The 19,275-nt window shown below is 55.5% G+C and overlaps 1 protein-coding gene across 1 annotated transcript in view; it reads right to left on the reverse strand.

The window, feature by feature from the left end:
• The window catches only part of KCNC1 (potassium voltage-gated channel subfamily C member 1), a 48,684-nt gene extending 35,911 nt beyond the window's left edge, over positions 1-12,773 (reverse strand). The window contains exon 1 of the mRNA XM_012456545.2: positions 10,995-12,773. Within this exon, the coding sequence (XP_012311968.1) occupies positions 10,995-11,564 (570 nt within the window). The 5' untranslated portion in view covers positions 11,565-12,773. The remainder of the gene's footprint in view (positions 1-10,994) is intronic.
• Between the last annotated feature and the right edge of the window lie 6,502 nt (positions 12,774-19,275).

Below are 19,275 nucleotides of genomic sequence, written 5' to 3' on the forward strand. Positions count from 1 at the left end.
CAGTTGCACTAGAATATAAGAACTTGAGGGCAGGGATTTTGGGTGGTTTTGTTCTTTGCCCTATTCCCAGCTTCTAGAGCAGCACCTGCCACACAGTAGATGCTCAATAAACGTTTGTTGGCTGGATGGATGAATTGGTGCTGACAGCAGCCCCTGGCAGGGAAACGGCTCTCAGATTGTGCCTATGATCAAAGTGGGAGTGTGGGGAGTGGAGTTGTGCGCTTTCTGTGCTGCACTGGTGAAGTAAGATGTGAGGTGAATGGCATCGTGGGCAGGGGTGCCAGAGCCAGGCTGCCAGCCCAACAGGAAGGCCTGGGGCTGGCCAGGGTGGAAGGAGCATCTGATGCCCTGCACTGGCTTGAGAGAAAGCTTCATTTGGCTGCCATGGCTCACACTGAGGCAGCATCTGAGCCTGACCCAGTGAGGCTGGCCCTGAGGCACCCTGAGCTCAGCTGTCCGAGGCTACCCCAGCTAATATTAGCTCATCCCCATCCAGGCTGGTGTCGGCCTGGTGGAGCAGCCCAGCCTTAGAGTGGGCACCACCCATGGGCACCAACAGGAGCCCCCAGCCCTAGTCCCCAGGCTCCTCCCTGTGCCTGAGCAGGCCCTTTAAAGAGGAGATGTTCCAGTGACCTGAGCTGTGATGCATGGCCTCCGCCTGCCAGCTCTACCACACTGGCACACTTGTTGGCATCTGAGGTCCCTGTGCTTGGCTCCTGACCAAGGCCTGATGTCAGCGGCCCTCCCTCCCTCCCTCTCCCCTGGCAATTGGAAGTTCTATCATCCTCTCTCTCATACCCTGCCACACCTGGGGATGGAGGACGAGCAAGGACAAGCGGCCCATTACCACAGATGGGGAGACTGAGGCTCACAGGGGCTGTGACCTGCCCAGGACACACAGGGGGCTCATGGGAGAACCAAGCAAGAATCCATGCCCACCTCCCAGGGTGACACTTCTGAAGTCAACTCCTGGGAGACAGGCTGGAAGAAGGGGCCCCAGAGGCCAAGGTAGGTGAGGTGACTCCTAGGAGAAGCATTTGGCAGTAGAGCGAAGAGCTAAAACAAGGAAACAGGTGGGGAACAGGTGATGATTTGAATCTTGCAGGGCCAAGAACTGGTGAAAAGAAGATGATGGAATGCACAACAATTAAGCACTTACTATGTTCTGGGATCTGGGCTAAGTGCTTAATACACTGGATCCTCCCAACTTCCCGATGAGTCAGGTGCTATTAACATCCCTCTTTTGAGGCACAGACAGGTTAGGAAACTTATCTAAAGTCACACAGCTGGAAGGCAGTGGGGCTGGGATTTGAAGGCCTCACGGCTCAAGGGACTATGCTCTTAGGAGAGAAAGGGGCTCCAGGTCATATGGCCAAAATCAGGTAGCCAGGACGTAATGAAGGGTGGGGAGATGCAAAGCCCATACACTTTCTACTGAATGCAGAATGGGCTCAAAGCAGGGGATTTGGGACAAAAACCTTCCTAGACTTTGAAGGGAGAAGTCCATTTGGAACGAGCACAGCTCACAGAGGAAAGGGGACAAGAGGGGACAAGGAAGGGAAGGAGGTGGACACGGAAGGAGAGGTAGGAAAGAGGCTGGCTAGCCTCCGGGGGGAACAGAGTCCAGAAGTCAGACTCGGGGGTGGGGCTGGACCAAGCGGGACGTGGGAACAGGTGCATCCTGGTTTTGGAAAACAGTTTTGTGGCCTCGGAGCTGTGGTTGTGGATGGTGGCTAGGCTGACACAGTATGGAGGAGGAGTTTGGAAAGACAGAGGGTCAGGCTGTGAAGAGCTTCATCTGGCCCTGGGTGGTGACTGTAGCAGGTGGATCCCTGCCAGGACTGGGGTTTGGATCCCCGACTAGTGCTGCCCCAGCCTTTGCCTGTTCACCGCTGCTCCAGGCTCGGGGGATGGAGGGATTGTGCTTCTATGTGAGGCCAGAAAGGAAGGCTCAGCCAGGAACAGGCTCAAACACAGGTGCCCATGTCTGCCCTTGGCCTTGAACCCCACCTGCTTACTCTCTCTTTCAGGAAATATCTATTTAGCAGCCACTATGTACAAGGCCATGCTCTAGCTTCTAGAGATAGAGTAACTGGAAAAAGAGGCAAAAATCCCTGCCCTCATGGACTGCACAGTCTAGTGGGGAAACAGACGATGAACAAGGCAGATAAGTAAACTATACAGTACATTAGATGGTGGTAAATGCCAAGGAGAAAAGAGCAAAGCATGAAGTGGGGAAGGGGCCAGAGGGGTGTAGTCTGGGCTGATGATGTCTGAGTACAGACCTGGAGGGGGTGTGAGAGCCGATACCCGAGGGAAAAGTATGCCAGGTGGAGGGCCCAGCGCAGCGCAGGTGGCGCAGGTGGCGCGGGGCTGGGGAGGAAAGCCATGGAGGCTGGGGAGGGAGGGAGAGTGAAGCAGACGGCAGAGGGAGAGGCTGGGGGTGGGGCACTCAAGTGGACCCTGCACCCTCTGAGAAAGCCCAGACGCCAGCGTGAGTTGGAGTGGAAGGCTGACTTGGTCTGCCAGCACTTTGCTAGGGCGGTCCTGGCTGCCCTGAGAAAAGTGCGGGGCAGGGCTGAGAGAAGAACTCAGGCAAGAAAAGGCAGGGGCTTCCACCAGGGGGGTAGCTGTGGAGGGGTGCCACATGGCTGGATTCTGAGTTTGAAACATGAAACATTTGAAACATGAAGACAACAGGGTTGGTTGATGTCTGAGAGAGAGAGGAGTCCAAGATGACTCCCAAGTTCTACCAGTGGGAGCCACTGGATAGATGCGGTTGGCATGGCTGTGATGGGCCTCACCCCAGGACCAGTCCCCCTGCCATCAAAGCCTTGGCCTCAGGAAGGACCGGCTTGCTTGTGACACTCTGCCAACCTGCACACGCCCGTCCAGCCCTCTGTGTCCTGAGGCTGGCCCTTGACTGGAGCTGCTGCTTGCATCAGCACTTCTCAGACTCCAGTGTGCATGAATCATCGGGGGAATGAAAATGCAGATTCTGAACTGGTTTCAGGGCTGGGGTGGGGCCTGAAAGGCTTCATGTCTAACAAGTGTCCAGATGGTGTTGCTGTTGGTCAGAGGGTCACACCTTGAACGGAAGGAGCCAACACCTCTCAGGCCCCACTGCAGCGATGCAGCCTCACTCAGCACTGGCCTTAGCTAACCCTCCCTGATGTAAGAAATGAGTTTTCCAGGGGGGTGAACTTTAAGCATCTCAGGTAATTCTGAGGGTCAGGCATGGGTGGGAGTCCTCCAGCAGTCACCCCTCCATCCCCCATAGCAGCCATCGTAAACACCCCTACTCAGCCCTGGCCCCTCCAGCACAGTACTCATCCCATGCACCCCTCCCCACAGCGGTCCTACATTATGGAAGTTGGCCCCACCGCCCCTACTCCAGACCCCACAGCCTGGCAGATGGTAACTCCGAGTGGGCCTTTCTGCAACTCCCTGAGGGTAGGAAGCCAAGAGAAGGGCCTTGAGAAATGGGTAATAGGTGCTGCCTGTAGGTCTGAGCAAGCAAGCACCACCTAAAGAGATGGTCCCCCCAGGTCTGTGCCTGCCAGAGGACTGGGGGAGCCCATCAGGCAGGGGCATGATCACTAAGCCTTGAATGAATGAGGACAGGATGAGGCAGGCTGAATGAATGTAAGAGGAAACTCTTTAGACCCCCTCCCCCCGGGCTCTTGCCTGCTCCGGATCAGGACCTTTGGCAGGATTGCTCACACGTGCCCTGGGGAGGAGTTGGGCTGGGATAGGAAGGAGAAATAGGGGAGGACTCACTTGGTTCCCCCAGCTCCTCTGGGAAGCTGAAGCCTAGAATTCTCGGACTCCCAGAGTGTCAGAGTTGGGAAGAGCTTTAGTGGTCACTTAGAACAACCTCTATATTTTACACGTGGAAAAACTGCAGGTTGAGGGGGTGACAGGACTTGCCTAAGGTAGCCCAGTTGGTTTCCTGGCCTGGCTACAGATCCCTCTCTGGTCCAGGTGTCTGATGCCCAAACCTGGGTCTCATCTGTGGCCTCATCTCTCTACACACCTGGGCTGGTCCCTAATCCTGAGAGCCTGCCTATCCCCAGACCCCAGCCTCCAGAACTGACCCACTCACCTCCTGCTCAAATCTTGAACACTGGGTCACTCAGTGCCCAATGCATACCCCTCATTCCCCCCAAAAAAAGGAGGTCAGCAAGGGCAGGGGCAGCCAGGCTGTGTGAGGAACCTTGAGGTGGATTTTCATGTTTGGCAAATGCAGGGAGGACACTGAAGTGAGGGGAACAGAGGACCAAAACCCCAGAGATTAAAATGAGGGCTGCCGACGAGGACCAGAGAGGAAGGAGGCTGGCGGAAGAGAGCCACAGGAGTGGTGGCTGGGTTCCAGGGCAGAAGGCCTCGAGTGCCGAACTGAGGGGCGGCCAGCGTTCCTACCATACTCCACGCTGCAAAGGCAGCTTCTGATCCTCCCAATCCTCCTGCCATTTCCCTCCAGGCCATATGGAGTCCCAGGGCCTGCATGGGTGGGAGTGGGAAGACAATTGAGGTATTATCACGAAACCTTCTTCCTTGGGGACTGCCAGAGCACCCTCTTAGCCCCATGGCCTGGCCAGGCAGGGCCCTCAACTGCCATTATCCAGGGGCCAGAGCTTGCTGACAGGTTCTGGACAGGTTGTTGGGAAAGAGTGGATGGTAGGGAGGGAGAGACCCAGATAGAAATTCAATCCTGGGGCATGGCAAGCCACGGGTCTCACCATCCGTGGAGCATGGTTGGGAGGCAGTGCTGTGTAATGGTTATGGACAGAGCTCCAGTGTCAGACAGAGGCCCAACAGCTGGCTCCACTGCTCGCAAACTAAGTGACCGTGGGTCAGGCCCTGGGACCAGAGGCCTCGGCTGTGAGTTTGAGTGTCGCTGATCCACTGTGTGGTCTTGAGCAAGTATCTTTCCTTCTCTGAGCCTGTTTATTTTTATTGGATGAACATATTGACTAGAGGTAGCCTGGCAGCACACATCCCCTGCAATAGTCCCATGCATATGTAAAGGGGTCCCTATCACCTAAATGTTTCCCCTGAATAAGGACTGGACAGCAAACCACCCCTGGAGCCTGCCAGGCCCTCCTTTTCCTCTAAGCTTGCACCCAGCAGTGGGGAGCTCAGGCTGGGATGGTGGCCAGGCTGGCCCCGGAGCTGATGGGAGGCAGTGGCTCAACATCCTGACCTTTTGGTCCAGAGCGAATCCCCTGGTCATGAGACTGCTCAGAATAGCCAGAGGCACTATATTCAGCTGTCGCAGAGGCCTTGAGATCCCCAGACCAGGCATTGGACTCTGGAATGACCCTCCACTGAACCGCCTCCCCCACCTCTGAGACAACCCCACCTCCCTCCTTGAGAGACTCCAGCCAATCCCCTCCAAAGCTTCTGGCAGAGGCCAGACCTCCTGCTCAGAGTCAAGGAGCACAGACTCCAAATGCTCTGAGGCAATGTGACACAAGCACCTGAGAGCCAGGAGTGACGAGACATGAGTTTCCAAGCCAGCCCCCAGCTAACCCATTCATGAGGGGCCTCAGGTAGAGTGCTCCTCTCTGGGCCTCAACTTCCTCATTATCATAATAACAGCTCCTATTCTACAGAGTATACCGGAGGCTTACAGTCTAGAGAGACTTACAGTCTAAAGATGAGCCCGAATCAAACAAGGCTGCTAATGAACATTTTATTACAAACCAGAGAGCTTCTCTCCCAGGAAGGGCCCTGGTTCTGACTCTGACCCAGCCTGGGGGCCTGGGGAGGCACCACTGAGGAGCTGCTGTTTGAGGCAGGGTGTGAGGGATGAAGAGGGGTGAGCCACAGGTAAGAGTGCTCCAGAGGGCAGGGGATGTGCAAAGGCCCTGAGGCAGGGGAACCTGGCATATGCAAGAAGCTGAAACGAGGCCTGGTGGTTGGGGCTGGGTAAGCGATGGGGATGGTCAAGCCAGAGGAGACTGGAGGAACAGACAGGGTCTGAGAGGCCACTGTATGGGCTATGGGTTGGGGAAGCGCTGAAGGGTTCTGAGCAGGCCAGGGTGATCTGACAGGCCTGTGAGTTGAAAAGACCCCTGTGGTTGCCAGGAGGTGGAGGACAAACTGGAGCTGCTAGGGGCTGGAGGTGGGAGAGTAGCTGGGGGGATACTGGCGAGTTGTGCCTGAGGGGAACCATGGTGGCCTGAGCCAGAATGGTGAGCATGGAGGTGGAGGGAGAGGAGAGTCTACAGATAGTCGAGAGAGGAAATGATAATACAATCAACAGTAGTAATAATAGCAGCCAACATTTATTGAGCATTTACTGTATGCCAGACCCTGCGGCTTGGGGCTGTCCAAGCATTACCTCAGTTATCTTTGCACCAACCCTGTGAAGTCGGTTCTATCATTATTCCCATCTAGCTGTGAAGGGGCTGTAGGGCTCTGAACAGGAGGTGCTTGGTTTATGATTTTCAATACTGCGAGCTGGAGGAATGATTCAAAGACCTGAGGACCCCTACAAGGATCATGGGCATATTGTGGTGGAGGGCCCTTGGGGTGGCTGGGAGGGGAACATAACCCAGCCCCTTCTCCACTGCTCATGGGTCTCCTTCATACGGTACCATGACTCCAACGGGGGCCCTGGCCTGGGGGACTGGGCTCCGAGGCGAGGGGGTGCACTGCCTAGAATCCCCTAATAATAGCTCTGTCCCCCAGCCCTCTGCATGCCAAGTCACAATTCCAAGAGCCCTGTGTCAGCTGTAGCCCAAGGAAGGAACAGAAGCCTCTGGCTGGGCGCTTCATTCCAGCCACCAGGTAAATTTCTTTCCCAGGGAGCTGAGGGGGAGCCACATCTGCATCAAGTTCCCAAGAGGCAGGGACAGGGCAAAGAGACAGGCACAGGACAAGGGTCAGAGGAGAGGCAGGCAGCGGGGTGGACGGAGGTGGGGCTTCCCCAGCTTGGGGACCATTGGCACTTCTTTTGCATTTGGAAAGTCAAGTGACTCAGGAACAGATGTCAACACACATACACACACACACACACACACACACACACACACACACACGACACTCTGGCCTGCAGCACAGGGGCCACCATTGGCCCTGATGGGATGCAGCAATGCCCCTGAGGATGACATGCAAATCAGAGACTAAAGCCAAGATCCTCAGACCTGAGCTGGCCCCCAGGGAAGACAGGAGGGCAGGTTTCAAGCTCTCACACCTCTATGACCCCCTGCTCTGCCTGGCTAATTCTCCCTGTCCCTCAAAGCTTGCTCCAGCATCACCTCCTCTGGGGCAGTTCTTATTCTCATGGCCCCAGAAGTCCCTCCATGGCCTTTACAAACAGTATGACCATCATCCTTGTCTTGTGTGTGTCAGGGGCACTACCTCCCACCCCAGAACACAGTGGAGTTCATCCCGTCCCGGTTGATCCCCCCACCCCTCAGGCTGGTGCCCAGAGCACAGGAGAGGGTGCCAGGGGAGTGGCTGCCCCCACCAGCAGCTGGCACTGTTGCCCTTCCCACCCCTACTACACAGATGGGCCCTCCCACCCCCACTACGCAGCCCCTCTCTCCAGAGCCAGCACCAAGGCCCAGGGGAGGTGGCAGCTCCTCAGGGAAAGGTGACTTCACCACCTGGCCCACACACTGACAGTGGCCTGGGCAGAACAGCATCTCTATCGAGGACGGGAAATGCCCTCAGGCTGTGCCAGAGTCCCAGAGACCGAGGCAGTGGGCAAGCAGCAGCTCCGGAACCTCATCTTCCTCGAGGCACACGCGGGACACACAGGACCTCTCACATAGGCACAGCACACTGACACACACATGGGGTCTCGCACACACACCATGCGCACCATCACACACAGTCTCTGTCTTATACTCGCCCTCACATACACACAGTCTGTCACACACAGGGACCCCCACCCCATACAGCCTCCTGCCTTAAGTGTGCACGCACGTATACGCACACAGCCTCACACACGCTTCACATATAGTTTCACACTCATCACACACAGCCACACACTCACGCAGACACACTCACTTCGACTCACACACTCCCCGAAGCTCACATACAGCATCTCTCTTACACATGCAGTCTCTCTTGTACACACTCTCTCCCACACTGATTCATTCTCACACATGCACAGCCCATCCAAAACACAGAATCCGTCTCTTTCACACACACAACCCCTGACACAGGGACTCAGGAAGCTCACATAGAGTTGCAGTCTCACTGCACACACACACACACACACACACACACCCCTGGAGTCTCCCTCACATTTTTATTCTCACACACACAAAGTCTCTCACACTCACCCAGAACCTCTGTCTCACACATACAGACAGCCTTTCCTTCACACACATATGCAATATCACACACACAACATGTTGGCCTAGATCTAGATAACGACTTGAGTCCCGACCAGCCCATGTGAGGGGGGCACGGGGCCCCGTGTGGGGGAGGGGTAAACAAAGGTGAGGACTGCCGAGGGAAGATGGAGGGGGAGGAGGGCGGGCAGGCGGCTGGTCTCTGCGCAGATGAGCCGCAGAGAGGCAGCGCAATGCAGCTAGGCCAGCCGGGAGGGCGGCAGGAAGCTGGGGTTCTAATCCCAGCTCTTCCCTCCTCAGCTCCTGAGTGCCCTTGGGCAGGTCCCTCGTGCTATGGGCCTCAGTGTCCTCGACTGTTCCCCGAGGGAGCTGGAAGGGACTACGACCTTCCTTTGAGGCCACTGGGGAGAGAAGGTGGCTCAGACAGACTGAAGGGGAGCACCCACTAGCACCCACTCCCATCCCAGTACCTCCTTTACCTGACCACCGGGCGCCCAGCTTTTCCCACACTCTGCTCTTCAATGAGCATTTACTTCAGAGCATTTTTTCAAGACTTTTCTGTATGTTTTGCACACCAACAGGACCTCCAATCACACCAGCCGGCCCATTTGTCTGCCTTGGGTGAAGGCCACCCAGTAGCCTAGGAATGGCCAGGGGGAGAGGAGGGCCAGGGGAGAGGGTTGAACATGTCCCACTGCCCCCTGCCTGCCCTGAAGCTTGGGGCACTCCCAACACTGAGTGCAAGGGATGGGGCTGGGGAACCCAGCCTCTGGCTTGGGAGTCAGGAGGCTGGGCCTACCCCTTGCTTCTGGGGCCAAAGTTGGTGGGGGAGATGCTGTCCAAGGTCAAGTGTGGGCTGAGTGGCCAGTGGCTCTAACCCAGGCCCCTGCCCAACCCCACCCCAACATGCACCAGTTCAACCTCCCCTCCCCCTCCTCCAGCCCCTCCCCACAGCTCAGCCACAGCCTCCAGTTACATAACCCTCTAGCTGTGGTGGCCTCTGTCAGGAAAGGGGAGGGGAGGGAAGCCCTCTGAGGGTCCCAGTCCACTCTGGGGAAAGGCAGGAGCTGGTAGCCAGCCCAGGGGAGGATAGGGTCCCAGAATAATTGGGTTCTAGTCCTTCTTGGCCTCTCGCTCCCTGGGTGACCTTGGGCAGGGTCCTCAACAGCGAAACGCCAGCCTGGCTCTCTCCCTATTGCCTCCCCTGACAAACATAGTTGTTCTAGAATTCAAGGTATTAAGACTGACCTGCTACCCGCCCCCCACATGCCATACTGTGTTTGATCTCAGTCAACAAATGTACCAGGTCTCTGCCTAAATACAGACTTTCTCTGCCCACAGCACTTGAGAGTCCCCCCAAATCCCCTTCCTCCACTCTCCTCTGCAGCTTCCTACCCCTCTCTAGCACCTCCCTGCCCCCTCCCCTTCCACTCTGGCTCAGACTCCAGTGGGCAGGAGGGGAGAGATGCGGATTAAAAACAACAGGGCAGAGGCAGTGCTTTGCCTGGTAGTGGGCGAGGGCAGCTCAGGGATGCAGGAGGGACTCTCCACTCTGCCCTTGCCCCATAGGCCTTAGGGTCTCCCTTCAGGCCTCTGAGGACAGAGCTCAGTGAAGGTTGGGAGTGTCTCTTCCAGGATAGGTGGCTGCTACCAGTTCCTCTTTTGGGGCTCAGTCACTGATGGTCCAGCAGTAAGGCCCTTAAGAGTCCACCAGGTCCCTTCCCCATTTTACAGAAGAGGAAACTGATCCAGAGAGGCCATCTGAGGGACCAAGGTCAGCAGCAGCATGTCCTTTCCTCCTGGGAACAAGCTGGCATGGCTAAAGGGGAGTGGCCCATGAAGACACGCCCACCTCTCACACACCTTCTCCTTGCAGCTTCCCCCTTAAGGACCCCCTCTCCCCACTACCGGATGTCCCAGAGGAAGCACTGGCATAAGCCCAGTGACCCACTCCAACACCCTCCCCTTTCGACAAAGAGGAAGGACAGGCTGTGATCCCAGGATCAGGGGCTCAGTGGGACCACCCCTACTCTACAGCCCAGCCCTCCACCAACTTCCAAGCTGTGATTAGCCATGGAGATGTCTTCTTGACCACCTCCTCAAAATTGCCAGAGGCTACTCCCTGGGAAGGGGGCAGCGTTGGAAGCAGCCCAGTAGGCCTCAAGCCTTTTTGGGGGGCCATGCTGGCTCCAGATGCTCCCTTACCTGGGCAGGAGGAAGGGCTCCCAGCTTCCCTCCCCACACTAAAATCTCGAGGTCAGTCCATACTTTGACAGTGCACCCCTGCAAAGACACAAATGTGCACGGGCTGGCGCTCACGCACATTCAAACATACACACATGCCCACTCATTCCCACTACACACTTCATCCACTCGAATACACACCACACTTACATAAATATGCACACACAATCTGCTCATACACACACACCTCATTCATGCGCATACATATTAAACTTGGCAACACACAAGACTGACATACATAGAAAACCAGAATCCCGGCAGGCATCCTCTCTCTCTCTCTCTCTCTCTCTCTCTCTCTTAGTGCACACATGCGCACACACCCCCTTTCGGTTCTGAACTCCCTAGGTGCCAGTTCTCCGGTCCACCCCTGCCCGCGAGAGGCACAGGACGCGGCCTTCCCCGCCCCGCTCTTCTGATGGGTAAGTTGTCACTTACCCGCGCGTAGCGGGACGAGTAGGGGTCCTCGAAGAGTGCCCAAATGCGCGGCTGCCAGCGGCGCCAAAAGCCGCCAGGCCGGCCATCCGGGGAGTCACTGAGCGCCAGGCGCTTGGTCATCTCCAGCTCGTCCTCGCCGTCGCCCGAGTCGCCGGGACCGTCGGCGTCCGCGTCGTCGGCGCTGTTGTCCAGGGGCGCGCCGCCGAAGCTGTCCAGCGCCTCCTCGGCGTCGCGGTGCTGGCGGTACGTCATCCAGCAGCAGGGCTCCACGTCGGTCTCGTCGATGCCCCAGAAGGCCAGCTCCTCCTCGTAGAGCGGCCCGCACACGTCGGCCGGACAGTGCAGCTTGCCCGTGCGGTAGTAGTTCAGGATGTGCGCGAAGACGCCCGGGTGGCGGTCGAAGAAGAACTCGTCGGCACGCGGGTCATAGTCGAAGTGGCTGTGGGCGTCGGGCTCTGCCAGCCAGGCGAGCCGCGTGCCGGGCAGCGTGCGCAGGGTCGAGCGGTACGTCTGGTGGCGCGTGCCGCCCACGTTGATCACGATGCGCTCGCTCTCGTCCCCTTGGCCCATCGCGGCGCCCCCTTAGGCATGGCGCGGCCCAGCGACACCCATGGGAGCGGCCGCCAGGGGGAGTTGGCGCCGGGGAGGGGGGCGCGCGGCCTCTTCCCCCCTCCCCCCAGCCGTCGGGGGGAACAGAGGCCCGCGACTCTGGCCACCCCAACGAGCGACCCAAGCCTCTCCGGGCGCTTTCTGCTGGGTGCCGGTCCAGGGGAATGTGCGCGGGATCCCAAGGGTCTCTAGGCGCCAGATGTGGGAGGGAGCTGGTCCGGCAGCGGAGGAGGCAGAGGAGGAAAGGAGGGAGGCAGAGAGGAAGGGAGGGAGGGAGGGAAGGAGGAAGAGGGAGGGGGGCGGGCTCAGCGGTGAGCCCCAGGAGGAGGGGAAAGAGGGTTGGGGGGCCGGGCTCCCGTCCCCATCTCCGCGGGAAAATGGAGAGATCGGCACAAAGGTTTTGGGGGGAAGGTCAGCCGCTCCCGGGGCCGGACAAGAGGCCAGCCCCCAGGAGGGGGAGGGGAGAAGAAGGGGCCGGGAAATTCGCGCTCCTCTGTGCGGTGGTCACCGCGGCGCGCTCTCGGCGCGGGGGAGATGGATGCCGCCTGCCTTCCTCCCTGCGTGGCCGGGCTGCAGCTCGGGACGCAGGGCGGGCTCCGGCCCCCTCCCTCTCTCCTTGCTTGGCTGCCTGCTCCCCCCGGCGGCGGGCCCGCCTGCCCGCCCGCCCTCCTCGTTCCTTCTCCCCGCCTCCTGGAGGAGATGGCGGGCCCCCTGGCAGGGGCACCCGGGGTGTTGCTCGTGCGGCGAACGCCGAGCGCTGCTCTCGGTGCGCCCGGGCTCGAGCCGGGGTTCCGCTGGGCTGAGCTCCGACTCTGGCTCCCGCGGCGGTGCTGAAGGGACAGCTCCTGGCGGTCGCGGAGCTGCGCGGGGCCGGGCGGGGGTTCTCCCGGCTGGGTTTGGTTTGCGGGGCCGGCGGGCACTGGCTCCGGTGCCTCTGCGCCCCGCACTCCGCTCCTCGCTTCGGGGAGGCGGTGGGCGCTGCCGGCCGAGACTGGGGGCTGCGGAGGTCGGGCGGGGAGGCGGGGGTGGCGGGTCCGGGCGCGGCGAAGTGAGGCCGGCGAGGCCGGGGAGGCGAGGCGCGGAGCGGCCGCCGCCGCCGCCGCGACGCTGCTGCCGCCCGGGCTGCTGCTTCGCTCGCTGCTCGCCCGTCGCCTGCTCGCTCGCGCGGTCCGCGTCCAGCCCGCCGCTCTCCGGACACGGGCACACGGCGCGCGCAGCCGCACTCGCCCCCGGAGGAAGGCGCCGCGCTGGGTCCTAAAAAGCCCTGATTCCGCGCCCCCCTCCCAGCCCCGCACCGAACCCGGCCTCCCTCAACCCCGGCGCTGGGGGCGCCCGCCCCGCGCAGCTTCTGCTGCTCCTGGGGGACCCGCCCACGCCCCTCCCTCGGGGAACGCCACTCCAGGGGCGGGGGCTCCGAGAGACTTCTGGGCCCGCGCCCCTGGGTCAGACTGAGGTGAGAAGGGCGTTGGCACCCGCCCCTCGCCTTCCAAACCGGGGACCATCTGATCCCTGGTGAGACAAAGCTCTCCCAGAGTTTTGTCATCAAAGACACCCAGGCCCCGACCAGTGCTGACCGCTCCAAGGAATCCTTTAATACTGACACTTTCCGCGGAACCTGGAGGCCCCATGATCCTTCCATGGGTACTGTCTTGCATGGACCCCAACACACACACACACACACACACACACACACACACACACACACACACACCACGTTATCCTCTAAGCCCTCCACTAATAACCAATCCTGGACCCTTATTAATCCCTTTGGACTCCTTACTGACTCTGGGTGCTTTATAACTTCAGACAGGGGGAGTCTCCCATGAGATCCACATCCATCCAAGCTCACTGACTCTCCCACACTAAACCTGAATTCTAAGATGGAGACCCCTTATGAAAAGGGCCTTCTGCCCTCAGAGGTCAGAAGCAGCAACTGCTGCTAGTCTCCCTGAACACTGACACCACCACTCCGCACCTCTTGGGGCTTCAACTGCCCTAAGTGGTGAGCTGGTGTTATGTCTAGGGGCTGGGTGGGAGCAGCTGCCTGCTGTGATTCCTCCAGCTTCACAATTGGTCCTGGGGGTAGGAGTTGCAGTTTGAACCTCAAAGCCTTCCTGGTCCATGCCTGCAGGTAGTGGCTTGGTTTACTCAGTAGAGCAATCACTCCTTTACTCCATACTTGTTTCAGGATCTGTCCCAGGCACAAGGACACAAGAGATGAATCAGACCCATCTATGGCCTCGAGAAGCTCCCAGCCTTTTGGGGAGGTGGCCAGGTGGGCCTAGGCAGGACTGGGGAGGTCAGGCCCGGCTCCAGGGGTGGCTGGGCTAGGAAAGAGGCTTATTGATCCCAGCTCAACCCAATCGAACATAGGCTGCCTGGGCAAAGGGCGATTTAATTAAGAAGATACAAAGCTCTTATTACCTGCTGGCACTTTCTAACTGTGCAGACAGCTGTCCCTCTACCCTAACCCACAGATGCTGTCATAAGCCTGGGGACAAAGCTGTGCCACAGACATGGTTCTTACTTGGCCAGGGGAATCCCAATCTAGACACAGGAAAATCTGTGTGTGGTGGGTAAAAGGTTTGGAAGGGTAGAGAGGGGCAGGGCAAGGATTAACAGATGGGAGTAGGACAAGGGGAGAGACAGAGAGGCACAATTAAGTCAGAAACAGGGGCAGAGTTGGGTAGAGACAAAGAGAGGGTTGATGTTTGGGGCCTGCATGGTACCTCCGCCCTCCAGATATTGATCTGCATGATTCCTCTAAATAGGAGCCGTTTCCCCTTCAATCTTGGAGTAATGCAGGGGTCAGAGTGTTTTTGAGTGTCCCGTTCACCCTGACCAGCATGAGTCCCCATCTCCTAACCACAAGAGAGCCTGGCCTGGTGTGGCCACCCTGGCCCATATTCAGATCGCCAGGACATGGGCTCTCAAAAACTCTGTCCCAACCTTGGGAGAAGATGAAACAGAGAAACAGAGACCCCAGAAGAAAGAGGAAAAGGTGGACACAGAGACGGATGCATGCACACACACACACACACACACACACAAACACACACACACACACAGAGCTGGGAGAAATCAGGATGGGAAGAGACAAAAAGCAGCCTCTCCAAACCTTTCTTTCCTTCTAGCCAGATGTCCAGCCCCTCTTCTCACCCAAGAAAACTTCTGAGATTCTACCAGCCATAGGATCATGGGACTCCACCTCTCTCCTCAGCTGCGGAACCACATGGCTCCTGATCTTCTCCATAGCTCATCTGATCTCCATAAAAGGACCATCAGCTCCTCCAGGGCTTTTTGTTTGCTTCCCTCCAGAGTGCCCAGAACACAGTAGATCCTCACTAAGGTCAAGATGATTTGAGAAAGGCTAGGAGAGAGGCTGGGATCCTAGAATCCAAGTGGCAGAGACTGGGAGTCTGAAGCCCCTAATAGAGGCCAAGTCAGGGGGAAGGACTTACCCAGGGTCTTTTAGGGAATTGGTGCAGGGCCCCAGCCAGATCACTACCCCATGGTGAGTCCTAATTCGGGGGTGGGGGGGGGGCTGCAGTGTGATCCAGGCAGTAGGGGAGGGAAGGTGGAGAGGGGGAGAAGCAGAGAGACAGAGAAACAAGGGGCTCCTGGTAGGTGGAAGGCTGGGTGATTAGGGTCTCTGGGCATGCCTGGCCATGGACTGGACAATGTGTTTGAAAAAGGGAGGTAGGCCAGGGTTGGAGTCAGAAGGATGTGAAAGGGTATTCATTGCACCCTAAAGCCTGTTACACCCTAAAATCTCCCAAGATGTAAGCAGAGAAAATGCAGACACAGGAGCTCCCCAGCAGGAGAGGGTAGCTGTCCCCAAGATGCCCCACACTGTTCCACTTTAGGATTTTCACTTTGATGCCTGATGACAGCCCCCAGCCCAGGCCCCAGAGAATGCCCCCCCACCGCCCTTGTGAAGAGGAAATAAGACTTTCTTCTCTCACTTCCCTGTCACACTGCAAGAATGCTGACATTTGCAGACAGCCTAGGAAAACCAAGAGGGCAACAGAAAAAAAAATCAACATAAACAAAAACCAGAACACAGAGAAATGGGAGGCATGGGGGGAAGTAGGAGGAGGAATTACTAACCAATCCCTAGCTTCTCACCCACAAACACTAACCACAGACCCCCAGCTAGTGTGAAAACCTCATTTCTTTTTCTCTTTGGAGCAGCACCCCCTATTCGCAGCCATTTGCCCCTCCCTTGTGGAGGAAAGCTTGCAGTCCGGTGCCAGAAGGTTTTGGTAACTGGGGTTGGTAGGGGTGGGGAACAGTGAACTACTGGTCGGCTGATGTATTCAGTGGCTAAGAGCACACACGTTAGAACCAAACTGCCTGGGTTCAAATCCCAGCTCCGCTACTGACTAGCTGTGACCTTGGGCAAGTTATTCAACTTCTCTGTGCCTCAGTTTTTGTATTGTTGCATTGGAATAAGAATAACTCCTGTATTGTTAACACCTCAGTTCTAGAATTTCTTTTGTTCAGGCCCAAGAAGCGATTGCTGGGCTCCAATAAGCTTCATGTAGGAAAGGCTAGAACGTGAGCTGGTGTTGGGAGTGGACTAAAAAAAAGGTGAAGAGAGTTCCGAAGCCAAGTTTGGCCTATGTTTTCCCACCTGGCACTTGCAGGCCTTAGATCTGGTCCTGCTAAGCTCTGGAACTGGCCCAAGTCCAGCCCCTAGGCTTTCGTCCAGGTTGGCACATCCTCCATGCTGCTCTCCCAGGCCCAAAGCCTCAGCCCTCCCGGTGGGCTGGCGTGCCATCTTGTGGCCATGGCTGGGAACTAACTTAAGCTGGGTATTGACCGAGAAGGCTTTGAGGGGAGTGGCCCTGCTCTGATGGTAAGCCTTGGGGGTGGCAGGCATCCCCTCCCCAGACCATACCACCTCCCTCCACTGGGCAGGGGAGATTGAATCCAGAGATGTCATAGTGGGAAATCAGTGACCTTGGCCACAGATCTGTAGCTTGAGCAGTGACCCTGGTAACCTGGGCTGGGCTGGCGTGAGGTACACTGTTCCTTCTTGGAACCTCTGGGGCAAGGACACCAACACGGGTTAGGCCATGGGAATCCCAGAAAGGGGCCAAGGTGAAGAAGACTCTGGGAAGGTGTCTAGACCCGGGTTTCTCGACTTCTGTTGACATCTTGGACCAGATGTAAGTAATCCTTTGCCAGGATTGGGGCCTGGTGCTGTACTGTGCATTGCAGGATGTTGAGCAGGACTCTGTCCACTAGGTGTCAGTAGAAGCTTCTTTCCTTATTGTGGTCACCAAAAAGGTCTGCAGGCACTGCCAAATGTCCCCTGCTAGGTAACATTTCTTCCGGTTGAGAGAACCACTGATGTAGGCAGAGTTGGTTACAAATCCCATTTCTGACGCTTACTAGCTGTGCCAACCAGTCCCATTCCCTCTCTAGGCTTCTATTTCCTCATTATGCGTAAAGGGACTGATGTTCAGTGAGGATTAAATGATATGGTACCTCATTTCCTCTTCTTCCCTTTTCTCCCTTCCCTCGGGCTCCCCAGCCTACCTCTCATCCCTCTGTGACCAGCCCTCACACCCCATCTTCCCTACGGACTCCTGCCATCCTTCAGCAATGTCCCTTAGGGTGTCAGTGTGGCTCTGGGAGCAGAGCATCAGCCCTCCCTGGGTCTGGATGCCTCTCCCTGAAGGCTATAGGAGGCAGGTGGGGAAGTGGGAGATGAGATGATGGCTGTGGTGAACATGGTCAGGAGTGCATATGTGTAGGGAGGCAGGGTGGGTGCAGGCACTCCTGCAAACATGTTCACAGCAGGACTGTGCAGAGGACACTGAGTTCTCTCAGAAGCAGCTGGAGACTTGTGGCTACCCTAAAGGTCTTCCCTCTGTGGCTCCTCCGATAGGAAGAGCCTGGCAAGTTCTCTTGTGTGTACACCTGTGGGTGTGTCAGCTTGCAGATGAGCATGGTCAGTATGCAGAGGTGGGTCCAGGGTGTGTAGGGCCTGAAGCTTAGAGATTTTGGGGGTCATTCTTTTAAAAAAAGAAAGAAAGAAGAATACAAAGTTGGGTACAAAAGTGAATATTTATTTAGACTTAGAAAAGGACTCAAGACCAAATACAAATTTTTTAAGGCTGACATATACTACAAATATAAAAAATACAGAAAAAGCTTCATATTTTTATTAACTGCATGACACACCTATATAATGATTTTAAGTAAGTTACATCTACTTGGAAGCATTCAGAATGCCAACAAAAATAGTTGCAAGGTTTTTGCAATTACAGAATAATATTTAGTTAATACAACATTTATTTTACATAAGCTGCATCAAAGATGACTGAAAATTAAAATATCATCAACTTCCCTACAATATAACTATTTTTTTCTGTGTACTAATGAGAATTCTGCTTTAAATTGCTATGCCAATGAATAGGTCCCAGATAGTACCAGGCACAGTTAGTGGCTACTGAAAACACCTCCTGGACAGGACTACTTAAAGATACGTTATGAAATGCAAGGGACTCAGAAAAGTTACACGAATATTGAAGAAGGAGAAGAAAGCTGGAGTACTCACAATTCCCAATTTCAAAACTACCACACTACACTAATCAAGACTGTGTGGTGTTGGCATAAAGACAGATAGATAGATCAGTTGAACAGAATTGAGAGGACAGAAATAAACTCCTACATTTATGGTCAATTAATTTTTGACAAGAGTGCCAAAACAATTCAATAGAGAAAGAATTGTCTTTTCAATAAATGATGCTGGAACAACTGGATATTCATATGCAAAAGAATGAATTTGGATCCCATCCTCACACCTATTAAAAATTAAAAATGGACCAAATTCCTAAATGTAAGAGCCAAAATCATAAAGCTCTTAGAAGAACTTGAAGTAAGTAATGGTTTCTTAGATTGATGTCAAAATCACAAGCAAAAAAAGGGAACAGGTAGATAACTTGGATCTCATCAAAATAAAATAAACTTTTGTGCTTCAAAGGAAGTGAAAAGAATTCACAGAATGGGAAATCTATTTGCAAATCCTGTATCTGATAAGGATATCTAGATTATATAAAGAACTCTCATAACTCAATGTATTAGTCCGTTCTCACACCGCTATGAAGAAATACCCAAGACTGGGTAATTTATAAAAGAAAAAGGTTTAATTGACTCACAGTTCTGCATTGCTGGGGAGGCTTAGGAAACTTACAATCATGGCAGAAGGTGAAGAAGAAGCAGGCACCTTCTTCACAGGGTGGCAAGACATAGTGAGTGCAAGCAGGGGAACTGTCAGACACATAAAACCATCAGATCTCGTGAGAACTCACTATCATCAGAACAGCATGGGGAAACCACCCTCAATGATGCGATTCCCTCCACCTTGTCCTACCCTTGACATGCGGGGATTATGGGGATTATAATTGGAGGTGAGATTTGGGTGGGCACACAGAGCCAAACCATATCACTCAACAACAAAAAGACAAATAACCTAATTTAAAAATGGGCAAAGAATTTGAATGGACATTTCTTCAAAGAAGATATACGAATCCTCAATATGCACATGAAAACATGCTCAACATGTGATTAGAGAAATGCAACTGAAAACCACAGCAAGATACCTCTTTATATCCACTAGCATACTTCTAATGCAAAAGACAAACAACAGAATGTTGTC

The sequence above is a fragment of the Aotus nancymaae genome, unplaced genomic scaffold, assembly GCF_030222135.1.
Source record: "Aotus nancymaae isolate 86718 unplaced genomic scaffold, 86718_ANA_hifiasm-v0.15.2.pri h1tg000059l, whole genome shotgun sequence".
Taxonomy (NCBI): domain Eukaryota; kingdom Metazoa; phylum Chordata; class Mammalia; order Primates; family Aotidae; genus Aotus; species Aotus nancymaae.